Source organism: Heloderma suspectum, chromosome 1 (genome assembly GCF_057233095.1).
Source record: "Heloderma suspectum isolate Gila_16-S chromosome 1, 16-S_ref, whole genome shotgun sequence".
NCBI classification, from domain to species: Eukaryota; Metazoa; Chordata; class Lepidosauria; order Squamata; family Helodermatidae; genus Heloderma; species Heloderma suspectum.
This window is the reverse complement of record NC_139458.1, coordinates 415,967,625-415,980,310: the sequence shown is the minus strand read 5'-3', so window position 1 is coordinate 415,980,310 and position 12,686 is coordinate 415,967,625. Positions and strand designations below refer to the sequence as shown.

The 12,686-nt window shown below is 44.5% G+C and overlaps 1 protein-coding gene across 1 annotated transcript in view; it reads right to left on the bottom strand.

Moving 5' to 3' along the window:
- Nucleotides 1-8,832: 8,832 nt before the first annotated feature.
- Nucleotides 8,833-12,686, bottom strand: part of MALL (mal, T cell differentiation protein like) — a 30,715-nt gene continuing 26,861 nt past the window's right edge. Inside the window, exon 4 of the mRNA XM_084829088.1 lies at nucleotides 8,833-11,121. Within this exon, the coding sequence (XP_084685214.1) occupies nucleotides 11,059-11,121 (63 nt within the window). The 3' untranslated portion in view covers nucleotides 8,833-11,058. The remainder of the gene's footprint in view (nucleotides 11,122-12,686) is intronic.

The window sequence follows — 12,686 nt, the reverse complement described above, 5'->3', positions numbered from 1 at the left end:
CTTCTTCAGTTCTCCAGTTGCAGGTCTGACCGTACGCAGGGGGACAGTTTCCCGGTGTGTCCACAGTAAGGTCTAGCCTGAGTCTTCTTACTGCTTTTTCAGAATGATTTTTAAAGGATTTTCAGGATTTCTGTTTACAGTCTACTCTCTCCCTCTTGCTCTTTTGACTTGTGTCCAATGTATCTAGGGTTTAACTCCAGCTGCTTTCATAGCTGTGGGGGTGGAAAGTATGACAGTTTTCAGTCCTCTCCATCTGGGAGTCAAAGGGTTATTTTTCCCTCTTTAACTCATACTTTAACTCTTGGTTGGAAAGGATGAACTTCTGTGATGGGAATGGCTTATTTTTTTAAGACAAAGCGACGCTGGGCTTGAAGACCTTTGCTCAGTGTTTGGACTTCTTGTTTAAGGCTAACGTTTGCTTGCTTTTGATGCTGCTCCAGTGTCAATTATGAAGTCAATGTCACGGCCCCTCACAGTCAATGTCACGGCCCTTCTCAAGCTGTCTCCCTCTTTGCCCATTCTGGCCCCTTTGGTTTTCTCCTTTGTGTATTTGATTTATTTTATTTGGGCATTTATGCCACTAATGTCCATCTTGTCCACACTGGGCACACTGGTTCTTTTTTAAGAATCTTCTGCCTCTGCCGGGTCTTCTTTTTTTTTCTTTCGTTCACGTCTTCTTGGGCCTCTGGGCTGAGGGAGGGGGGTATACTGGCGATAGGCATTTGAAAGACGCTCCAAGTACGCTCTGGGGCCTCGGTGGCACCTTGCAGCACTTTAGACACTTTGGTCATATTAATTGACTTCTTTATACCTGCCTTTCATGGCTTCTAACAGCAGGGTTTGATACTGGGTGAGGCGCTCTAGCCCCACTTGTGTTTTGGGATTCCAGCGGGGGGATTTATTTACAAGGAGACTTTATTGGGTAACTTACAGCACACAGGCGTACTTAATGGTTGGATCAGACAGCTTCTCTGAACCACGAGCTATTGGGCTAAATGGGTTTTTATACCATACATGTTACCCATGAGGCAGCACAACACTAGCAAGCATTTTTAGCATAGGCTAGAAGTGTTTGGTTCTCAGGCACAGCTTCCTGTAAACAACTTCGCTTCTTAAAGTGCTTGATAACACTTTTTATTTATTAGTATGGGAAGACAAATTTTTTCTCTTTCTTTTGCTTTCTTTTTCTTTGCTGATCTGCCTGTATTGCAGATCATGTTTCAAACTTTTTATATAAAACTTTCTGCTCCATGCACCAGCCTTGTCTCTTTATTTGTCTTTTTCAAGTTAAACTTACTTAAACTTTTCTGCCTTACACTAGTCTCACTGACACACATTTGGGATAGGCTCTTCTTCTCCTTCTAGTTACATTTTCTTCATTTTAAAGAACTATTACATTATTGTGGCTACTTTACCCCAGGTAATAAGCTCCAGGCACAATCAGCTGCTTTTAATTTACCCTGGGGGCAACTATGGCCACGCTTCTTTTTTATAAATGTTTTTTCTTTGCCTCTTGCCTTTTCTTTCTTTTTTTTTTTTTTCCTCTCTTCTCTATCTGTCTTCTACTTTCTCTATTCCTTCTTTTCTACTTGCTTTTGTCTTTTCTCTTCGTTATCCATTGGGAACCACACTTAGTATCATTTGGAGTTGCAACTAACACTAATCTGCAAATATCACATATACTTTATGATATCTAAGAAATCATAAAATATATACAACAAACTTTTTCTGCAATTTAACACAATGAATGGAAAACACTTCTTGCATGGTAAGGCATGATGGAGCAGATCCAGCAATCATACTGGTCTTTTGGCTGAAAGCTCAGGGCTCATTAAAATCAAGGGACGGGCATACCCACACACGCAGAGTTCTAGGTCACCATTTTTGCATCGGCAACTCTATGCTGCATGAGTTCTGGCAGAAGGAAATCTAAAAGTCACAGATCAAACTCAGCCTGCTGTACACTGAGCTGACTACAAACACAGACACATGGTCCACAGCGATGAGAGTTCAAGTTTATCAAAAGCTTCATAGCACTGTCCATGGCAAGTTTGTGACAATTTAAAATTTTAGTTCATGTGCAGAGTGTCTCTAAAAAGCCCAGATGATGATGGAGGCAAACAGAGAAGGCTCTGGGCAATGAAGATGCGATGTTTCCAGCAAAGGCTCTCTACTTTTGCATGAGTTTAAAAAGGGAAAGTGTGGCCCTACACCCCTTCTGACAGACAAGGGCCTTTAACTTTTTAGCAAGGCCTCTGTCTAAACAGAGCGGCACAGCTCAGCTCTCTAGCCATGATGCTTTAACTTGGGCAACTCCTCTGTAAATTTTATTTTACTTCTGTCAGGTTCTCTTACAGACATTTTAAAAACTTACTCTTTTTTTTTCTTTTCTAACCTGGTACACAAAAGCACTGAAACACTGAGTGCCGAAACTCAGGACGCTGGGGGTGATGGGCATCGCCTTATACTTGCATTTTTCAGGCAGCCATTAATCTTCGGGGAGGCGGTGGGGTGATTTGCAGGACTTCAAAGGCAAGCTTCTCAGTTTGTTTGTATTTGTAAATCCCAAGCTCAAAACAGGACACGATGAGGTACAGGGCCACCAAATTCTTGCTTTGGCACGGGCAACAAATAACTCGGGTCAGCTTTCTTCTCTGGGGTCTCAAACAGGAAAACAGTCTTAATTTAAAGTTGTAACATCACTGACAGCGTCAGCCAGCCAGCTACACAGATCTCATTGTTTTTTAAGACAGTTGCTCCAATATCTTGTTTTCTTCTCAATCAGGTTGGGTCTCCCAGCTTACACAGTTTATTGCAGCTTCCAGGAGCATGGCAGTAGCGTGATTTTGGCTTGGCCAGGAACATGCTGTCTGGTTTCTCGGTCTCTTTAGCACACACACTTAGGCAGTGTAACACTGGACACTCAAATCAGTGAGATTTCTTCATTGCAGGGAATCCCACGGCAAAAGCTTAATGGTTACGCTCTTCAGAAATCATATAGCTGATGGTCAGTAGCTACAGGCTCTATGCAATTTTAACACAGTTCAAAGCTAAACACGGTTACCTTGACAGAGATCTTCAACGTGGTCTTTCCACTTTATTCTGCTTTGGGACAGTCTTATGGCACACTTTTTACTCGAAGAGGGGTCTAGCCTGTGCTCTGGGGGCTGATTCTTCACCTTTATTTTCTATTTTGCCTTCATCTTCTGGGTCTTCATTTTCAGTTTCCATTTCTTAGGGATTTCATCTCAATTAGGCGAGGTGATGATGTTGCACAACTCAGAACGTTGTGGGCAATTTTCCTGCCCCCCCTCTCTCGGCGCGCTAGGCTAACAGCTACTTCTTTGGCCTTACACTCTCACGCTCCCACGCTTTGTTAAAAGCCAGACTGTCCTGCAACATTTTTCTAATTAACAGCCTCAGATCTTGTTTTTTTTCCTCTCAGCTCGACCTTGAGCTTTTTGCTGTTTTCTCTCTCTATTCTGAATCTTTTTTTAAAAAAAACCTTTTTCCTTCTTTGTTTGACATACATCTCAAGGGGGTGCAAGGTTTGCTTCCCCCACCACCCATAGCCTCCCTCCTAAATTGAAGACAGACACAATTAGGGAATGGGAATTGGTCAGTGAGTAAGGGGTCTCACTGGCCGACACAAGAGGATTTTTCACACCACGCACTTTGCTACTGGCCTGGGCACCCGGACGGTCAACGGTATGCGTCAGAAACCGCAGTAGCCACTCACACAATCATCAATCTCTCCACTACATCCATATGTCCCTGCCACCCACTTTTCCCACTTTTTACCAGAGCGGAAAACGGCTTCCCCAGCTTCCTCAGCTTCCTACTGAGTACTGGCATGCTAGGTACTGGCGCCCACTCGGGGGTGTGATCAGGCCCCCCTTCTACCCGCAAGGAGTAGGTTCTTTTGTATACGTATACCACCAACACTGACCTTCTTCATAAGGCGGGGCCCTCTTTTTTTCTGCCCAGTGGCCTTTCTCCCTAAAGGCGGGGCCCTCTTTTTCCCATATACTTGCCTTTCTCCTGAAGGCTTCCAATGTGGGTTTCAACTCAATTGCAGCTGCGATACAGGCAGGGCTCAAGTTCCTTCCTCCGCTTCCCAAGGTTCTCTTGCTGCTCGCTGCCGTTTGGGCGATCCCGGTGCAGGCTTTCTCCCATTCACTCGACAAAAAGGTCGGTGGCGCCAAGAAAGGGAGGCATGCGCCGAGCTCGTCTTCCCGGTGCGGCGATCAAGAGCAGGCAACTGCCACCTGTCTGGCTCAGAGCCTGCCACATCCGAGTCACGGCACCATTTATGTTGCAGAACCCAGAGTCAGAGAGACCACGGAGTGAAGGAAAAAGAGATTCTTTATTTAACGCGCGGGCTTAAGGCTGGAATCGTTTCCAAAGAGCCAGAAGCCCCGATTTACATTAGCACATTGGTTTTATAGACATTGTGACACATATGAAACGGCTCCTCCTCTCCCTCCCGCATGGGGTTGCAATCCTCAACATTTCTTCTCTTAGCACTATTGTTTATAATACAAGAACTGGGTTATAGGGTAGCCATGATAAGGAGAGAACAGAAGAGAACAGCAGAGAACAAGATATACAACTGTATGACCTTTGACAAGATAAGGAATTCCTGTGTCTCGTCAGCTTACAACAATATATTCAAGGGAGAAAGAGCTCAGCAAGAACATGAAGCATGAGACTGCATGAGGCTACTTAGTCTGACCCCTGATATGGCTGCTACAGTAGGCCAAAACATCTGGAGGGCCACAAGTTTTGTTTTTAATGTGTTCTGAGTGCTTCCTCACCAGCAGGGCAACAGGCAGAAGCTACCTTTTACTGGATCAACTTCTGTTAACGAAATTACTCATAGAGTCATAGAGCTGGAAGCGGAAACCAAGGTCATCAAGTCTAACCCTATGCCAATGCAAGAAATCCAATACTACCATCACTGATGGGTGTCCATCCAGCCTCCACTTAAAACCTCTAATGAAGGAGAGTCTACCTTCTCAGGCAGTCTGTTCCACTATCAAACAACTTGTACCATCAGGAAGTTCTTCCTAATGTCCAGACTTAATCTTTTTCTTATGATTTGAACACTTTGGTTTGGATTCAACCCCCTGGAGCAACAGAAAACAACTTCGCTGCATCATCCATGATAGCCTTTCAGCTATTTGAAGATGTCTATGCTATTGCTGCTTAATCATTTCTTCTCCAGGCTAAACATGCCCAGCTCCCCCAACCTTTCCTCCTAGGACTTGGCCTTTACAAACACCACCATCTTTCAGTGGCACTGTGGAAAGATAACTGCTTCTCAGCAATCAGTCATCTTGGGCTGCAGGGTATGGGTAATCACTAGACCTGGGCCAATGTTTCACAGAAAACAATTTCCTGAGAAATTCTTTGACCGCTGCCTATTTTAATTAGATTGATCTCCAGTAGAGATCGTAAGTCATTTGCAACCTTGCTCACTAGAGCAATGGATAAGTGCTCAGGATTCTTCAAACACTTCCAAGATAATGCAGCAAGTGAAAAAATATGGGCAAGAAAACTTAGGATGTCTGTTCTCGATCTCTAGTTCTGTTGAGTGTTTCATGGAAACCCAGTGCTACAATTGCAGAAGTCAGAAAAGTCCCCACAAACTAGGTTTTGAAAAAGTTGTGAGTTTGGGGAGGGGGGACCCTGGAATGCAATGATCTAGCCATGTTGCCATCTGGATTCTCTGTAGCAGCAAAGCGAATAAATGATATCCTTTTCAGAGAAAATGGCTACTTTTGAAGCACTTACTGTGGTGGCACAACATTGCGTAGGATGGGGTGCCAGCCACTGAGCCAGTTCAGTACCTCACCCTGCCATGGTGCAGCACTGTCACGCAAGGGCATTCACTGGGCACCAACAGCATTTATCTGCATGTCTTTATTAACAAAGTGGTTAGGGATGTAGGATTGTCGGTAGGACTCCTTTAACAGCCGTCCAACATATAAAGCTTTGGCTGGTGAAGCTTTCCTGGTACAGAGGCAAAGTGGTATGGAAAGCCTACCTGCTATATTTCTGCAGATTGGGCAGCTATTAAAGGAACAGGAGTTCTGGAAGAAGAAAAATCATCCCTTTAGGAACACCAAATACACAGTCAGACAGGATATGCTCCTTTGGTAGCTGCAGAGGCACAGACTAAGAGCTGTTCTACACAAGGCATTTACTGTGTGCTCATCATTCCCTACTCACAGTTGTTCACGGGTTCTTTTGATGACAAAATGACCCTCCAGTTTCACTTATGTTTGTAAACAGCATTCTCTGGGAGGTTTTTTTAGAGCAGGGAAAATGGGTTTTCTCCCCATCTTATGGGGAGCAGGGACACACACCACCTATTTATCTTTTTAAAATCAGGTACACAGAGGCTAAAGACATGAATTATGTCATATCTATTTTGGCCTTCAGTGTTGTTCTTTGTAGAGAAGCATGGTACTTGTGAGAGGCTATGTATGGGTGGAAGTTTGGCTAGCCTTGCTACTCCACCTGAAAGTTGCGGCATTCCTAAAGGAGGTGGGAGCTGGCTGCTACATACAGCTAATGAGCCCAAGAAATAATGGGAAAGTTATAAAAATGAACAAAAGACAGAAGGAAGGCTGGTGGTGGAAGGAGGAGAAGACAAGGAGTCCTGTGTGTGAAGCTGGACAACAGACAGGCAAGTCTTTTGGGGGGAGACGAATGTAGACGATCTATGAGAAAACATCAGCTTCTATGACGAGCCAGCTATCTCTTCTTTAATGCCTAGCTGGAAAAATATGTATCTTTCTCAAAGAACTGAGAGACACTAAACCATCTCTGAGAGGCATTATCTTTAACAGCTTCTCACAGGTGGTGGCCCGTACAGGGAGGAGTCTATTCCCTGTTTCTAGAAATATGAATCCAGAGGCGGGGGGTGTCGTGGATTTTGCTGTGTTTGGTGAGGGGATGGCAAAATACCATGGAGAATTGTTGGAACAACTAGCACTGAGTCAACAGGCAGCACAGGAAGCCCTGGTTAGGGAAGGGCCAGTGGCTCCACTGGTAGCAGAACAGGTGCCCAATACGATCTTTAAGCTGACAATGGGCATTTCTACATGAGGCTTTTATTGCATGTTTGTGATTGGCCCTTTATGGAAGTTTGCAGGTCCTTCACATGACATTGTCAACCTCCAGGATATCTCCCACACTTTTCCCCCTTTATCCCACTTTCAGTAAGATTGGAGATAATCTGTACTAAACCTTCATGGCGCCATATTGGCAGTGTGAAATACCGCTGTTGTGCTATAATTCAGCTAGTTGGCGCTGTTTCATTAAACATACAAAGCATTGCCAAGAAGGTACATAAGTTTTCAATTCCAAATCACATGTTCACTGTCTAAAGAAGCCCATTGTAAACCCAGAAAGACTCCAGAAGAAGAAAGCCCCGGTAAGGGTGCGGGATTTTTGCTTAATATAGAGAAGTCCAAACCTGGCCAATGAGGATGATATAGAAGCTTAACTAGTGATCTTTGAGAGTGTAGCTACTTTGGCCAGGTGGCATAGAGGACAATGGGCATCTCTGCTAGCTCCTTATTTAACAGACCCTGCCCAAACAGTATACAGGTCTCTTAATAATGTTCATGCCTTAGACTATGACAAAGTAAAAGCAGTATCAAATAACTGAAGAAACTTACAGGCAGTGGTTTAGGAGCTATGTCATAGCCAAAGGAGAGACCCCAGGAAACCCACACACACACAGACACGACACATTAACTACTCATGGGTTGCTCCCAGAACTTACCCACCATGGCTTAACATGTCGTGTGAACCCAGCCGGAGAGTCCTGTGTGTGAAGCCAGACAACATACAGGCAAGTTTTGTTTTGGGATACTAATTGAGACTGGGACTATCTATGAGAAAACATAAGCCTCTACGATGAGCCAGCTATCTCTTGTTTAATGCCTAGCTGGAAAAATATTTAGCTTTCTCAAAGTACTGAGAGAGACTAAACCATCTCTGAGAGGCATTATCTTTAACAGCTTATCACAGGACTGATGATACGACCAGAGGTACTGAATATGAGCCAACAATGTGATGTGGCTGCAAAAAAGGCAAATGCTATTTTGGGCTGCATTCATAGAAGCATCGCTTCCAAATCCCGGGAAGTACTAGTTCCCTTCTACTCACCACTGGTTAGGCCTCATCTGGAGTACTGTGTCCAGTTCTGGGCACCACACTTTAAGAAGGATGCAGACAAACTGGAGAGGGTTCAGAGGAGGGCAACAAAGATGATCAGGGGACTGGAAACAAAGCCCTATGAAGAGAGACTGAAGGAACTGGGCATGTTTAGCCTTGAGAAGAGAAGACTGAGGGGAGATAGGATAGCACTCTTCAAGTACTTGAAAGGTTGTCACAGAGAAGAAGGCCAGGATCTCTTCTTGATCATCCCAGAGTGCAGGACACGGAATAATGGGCTCAAGTTACAGGAAGCCAGTTTCCAGCTGAACATCAGGAAAAACGTCCTGACTGTCAGAGCAATACGACAATGGAACCAATTACCTGGGGAGGTGGTGGGCTCTCCCACACTGGAGGCCTTCAAGACGAGGCTGGACAGCCACCTGTCAGGGATGCTCTGACTTGGATTACTGAATTGAGCAGGGGGTTGGACTCGATGGCCTTGTGGGCCCCTTCCAGCCCTACTATTCTATGATTCTATGAGTGACTTGTGACTTGCATTGGATTTGCTTGGAAATAAACCATGATCTAGATATGCCCTCAATACTCTGATCCCTAACAATGTCGCAAGCCTATAAAGTGCCACAGTTCCTCCATGTTCGTTCAAAGCTAGTTCAAGTTTATGGCATAGATATGCATGTAATTACATCTTCTGCAGTGTTATCACCAGAACACAGGAATACCTCCCACCCAGATATAGCAGGCATCAGAATTTACTCTGGCAGATCTCTGATGAGACTCCTTTTATAGCAACAGCTAAAGAAACACACATGAGCCAGGAAAAGAAAGGGGAAAGTTGTTCATATTGTCCAGGCAAAAGATAGTTAACTAAAACAGTAATATAAAATGAAATTAAAAAATACATAAGCTTTACCAATAAGTTACTTCATGTTTCCCCATCTGAACAACACATTCTATGTAATAACAAAGGACAGAACCCCTTTATATGTATCAGCATTGTTGGAAGATAAGAGCCAATCTCTCATTATTCTTTGACCTGGTAACTTTGTCATGAGGGAATGACTACTGCTCCAGTTTCACATGATGCATCTTTCTTGTTAGTGCATCCCGATATGGAGACAACTGGTATGTACCATATAATAAACCTTATTAATGTCCTTCCCTGACATTAATTGCAGCTGTTGCCATTTACAGGCACATACATTCTTAAGATATGATTCCCTTTTTATGAGGTTAAGATCATCTTATGGCAACACTACACTATCAAAAAGTAACGTGCGGGTATTTCCTGGCAGTCACTTGGACAACAGTCATAATCCTCATTTGTTTGTAGTAGCCAAGCTGAACATGTTTTATCCAAATGGCCTGAGGGCCTAGTTTTCAAACTGTGCTCCAGGGAACCATGGAATTCTCTGGAAGCTTATCAGAGGAACCTGATAAGTTAAAAAAATCAGTCATAGACAAGTCTCCTTGGAAGATGGCTTCCCACCCCAACACACACACACACAGAGTGTATATCCTTCATGTATATGTAGCCACGGGGGGGTACTGGGTGTGTTCTAGGACAGGAGTGGGCAGACTTCAAGCTTGCAGGATCTATTTTGTTTTTTTACTGGAAGGCCAAAGTTTACCTACCCAACCCAGTCATAAAATGGTGGCTCAGGTGGCAGAGTCACCCCATGAACCATACACTGGGATATAAACAAATCTACATGTGAGTTACCAGAGATCAGGGGTGCTTCTAATACCACACTTTAAAACTGCCCAGCAGAACTGAACAAAGAACTGGTCAAAAGTAATCAATGAGTGCTCCTATTTCACAAATGAGGAACAGTGAAGCGGAGAGATATGCAGTTAGCACAAGGATGCTAGGAATTTTTTCCCTTGCAATTTTACCTGCTCTCATTAAAGTACTGGGGGTTAAAAACCCTTGGAGATATACAGCAAATTACCTAGAGATCTAACCAGTCGATTCTGCTAGCTCCTGTTCTAGGTTACCCCCTGAGTTCATGTAAGTCAACAGTGAGGCTCTACAACAGGGGCGTCAAACTTCAGGCCTGCAGGCCAAATCCAGTCCTCATCTAGCCCACTTGGGGTTCCCCAGATAGCCACATTCCTTCTCCTGGCCATAGCCCCTTTTCCCCAGCCACCAATCGTTTAGTGGTTCTCCGGCTTTTGCACAGTTTTTCCCCTATTCTAAAAGGTTGAAATGCCTCTTCTAAGGCTTTGTTACTGGCTGTAAGAGCTCAAGCCAAAATATGCTGGTACTTTATTTTTTTTTGCCCTGCCCCTTTCGCCTTCAGCCCTGCCCACCACTGGAATGCAGCCCCCAAGAGTGTCTCCAAGATTTAAATTCAGCCCTTGAGCTGCAAGAGCTTTGACACCACTGCCATTGGCCTGGCCAATGCTCCATGTCAACGGAGTGTGCATTCTTCCAAAATCCTCTGCAACATGCTAGGGTTCCATAGCAGACACACAGAGGCTCCTCAGCGGGGACGTTGGTGTGAACATGCTTCCCTGAAGGTACAATGATAAATGAGTATATTATTTACATAAGCTTTACAAGGCACAAACCTGGGGAACAGACTATGATTTTAGGGAATTGCAAGAATGAGATAATCAAGAAACAGATGATAGTCGTTCTACCACAGAGCTCAGCAGCACAATATAAAATGAGCGAGATGTAAGTTTTAACAAAAACCAGTGTCTCTTTCACCTAATACAAGAAGGTGCTGAATGACCACAGTTTCAGCTGAGCTCTGTTCTTATACAGATGTTAACAATTTGTTTTGGAACACGGATTTCAAGTGGTGACACACTGGGCTGTTGTCTTTGGCCTCATGTCGCTTTCTTCCCCAGCAGTTTTCAGTTGTAGTAGTTGCTGAAGGCATGCAAAATGTACAGCAGTGTGGTAACGAATGCAAAGAACTGAAAAATAAAAGAAAAGAGGGTTGATATATAGTGCCTATTGTTGTTCATATTGTTTCAAGCTCCCATTTTCCCAGAATATGGCTGGGAATGATGGGGCTTGCAGTCCAACACATCTGGAAGGCACCAGGTTGGGGAAAGCTGAGTTAGAGCATCAGATTAGGCCCAGGGAGACCCAGGTTCAAATCCTCGTTCAGCCATGAAGCACATTGGGTGATCTTGTGCCAGTCACTGACCTAGTTCTCATATAACAGCAGCAAATTCTGGGTTAGTTAACCCATGATTCACTGCCGTTATGTGCAAACAGACCCACTTTCTCAGCCTAACCTCAGGTTGGTGTGAAGATAAAATGGAGATGGGGAAGAATCATGTACACAGCTCCTAGTAAGGAAGGCAGGATATAAATGTAATAAATAAATTTTCTGAGGACAGAATATTGGCAATTCTGGTGTTTTTCTAATCATTTAACTTCTGTTATACCAGTAGAGTAAGTGGGAACAGAGTGAGTCACACAGATAGGCTGTGCCCTTCCTAAAGCATCACTAGGCTCCCTATATGGGAAAAGGTTGGTATGGCCTGGCAAATAGACTGGATTCACCTCAAGTTAAAGCCTCAAATCAAGGAGGAAATGGGTTAAGCAGCACAGCAGTGCTTCCCCATTCTCAGACACTTGGCTTAAGGAGGACCAGCTCTAAATGCAGCCTTGAAGGCTCCCTGGTCCTCCGCAAGCCCTCATAGAACATGTAGGCCCCTTCGGGTCAGCAGGCACATCCCCACTGCCATGGCAAAAAGGCCACAAATCTCTTCCCCTTCTGGCCTGAGGGTGCAGCAAGCCCATTGCCAAGGTGACCAGTCCCATATCACATGCTTTCCAGTTTGGATCTGGTTCTCCAGCTCTTGGCCCCATAGGTGGCAAACGGCTGGTCAGACGGCTGCCCTATAGTTCCTCCCATCTCTGGGGGGAAATTGCAGATATCCCCCCAAAGCAAAGCAACTTGCAGGTTTTTGCTAGTCTTCTCCAAAACCCCAGCCTCACCACGTTCAAAACTGCCTCTTCCCATCCCATACCGCCCTCAGATCAAAATACAAACAGTTAAGAATGTAACCTCCAAGGAACTGGATGTGACCTTGATTGCCCATTAATTGTAGGAATTAAGGAGCAAAGGTTCTGGTAGTGCAGTACATTTTACAGGCTGTACATTTCACAGATCCTTGTCTGTTATTCAACCTGCAGCTGTAAACTGGAAGGCAAAGGTTACATGCCAAAGGTTCCTCTCTTTGGAACCACTCTTCGTCATAAAACTAATGTGAGTAACTAAGAGTGTGCAGTTGTTATTATTATTATTTATTTGTTACATTTATATCCCACCTTTAACTCCAAGGAGCCCAAAGCAGAGCACATGCTCCTCCCCCTCTCTATTTTATCCTCACAACAACCCTGTGAGGTTGGTTAGGCTGAGAGTCAGTGACTGGCCGAAAGTCACCCAGTGAGCGTCATGGCCAAGTGGGGCCTTGAACCTGGGTCTCCTCCAACACTCTAACCAGTACACCACACTGGCTGTCTG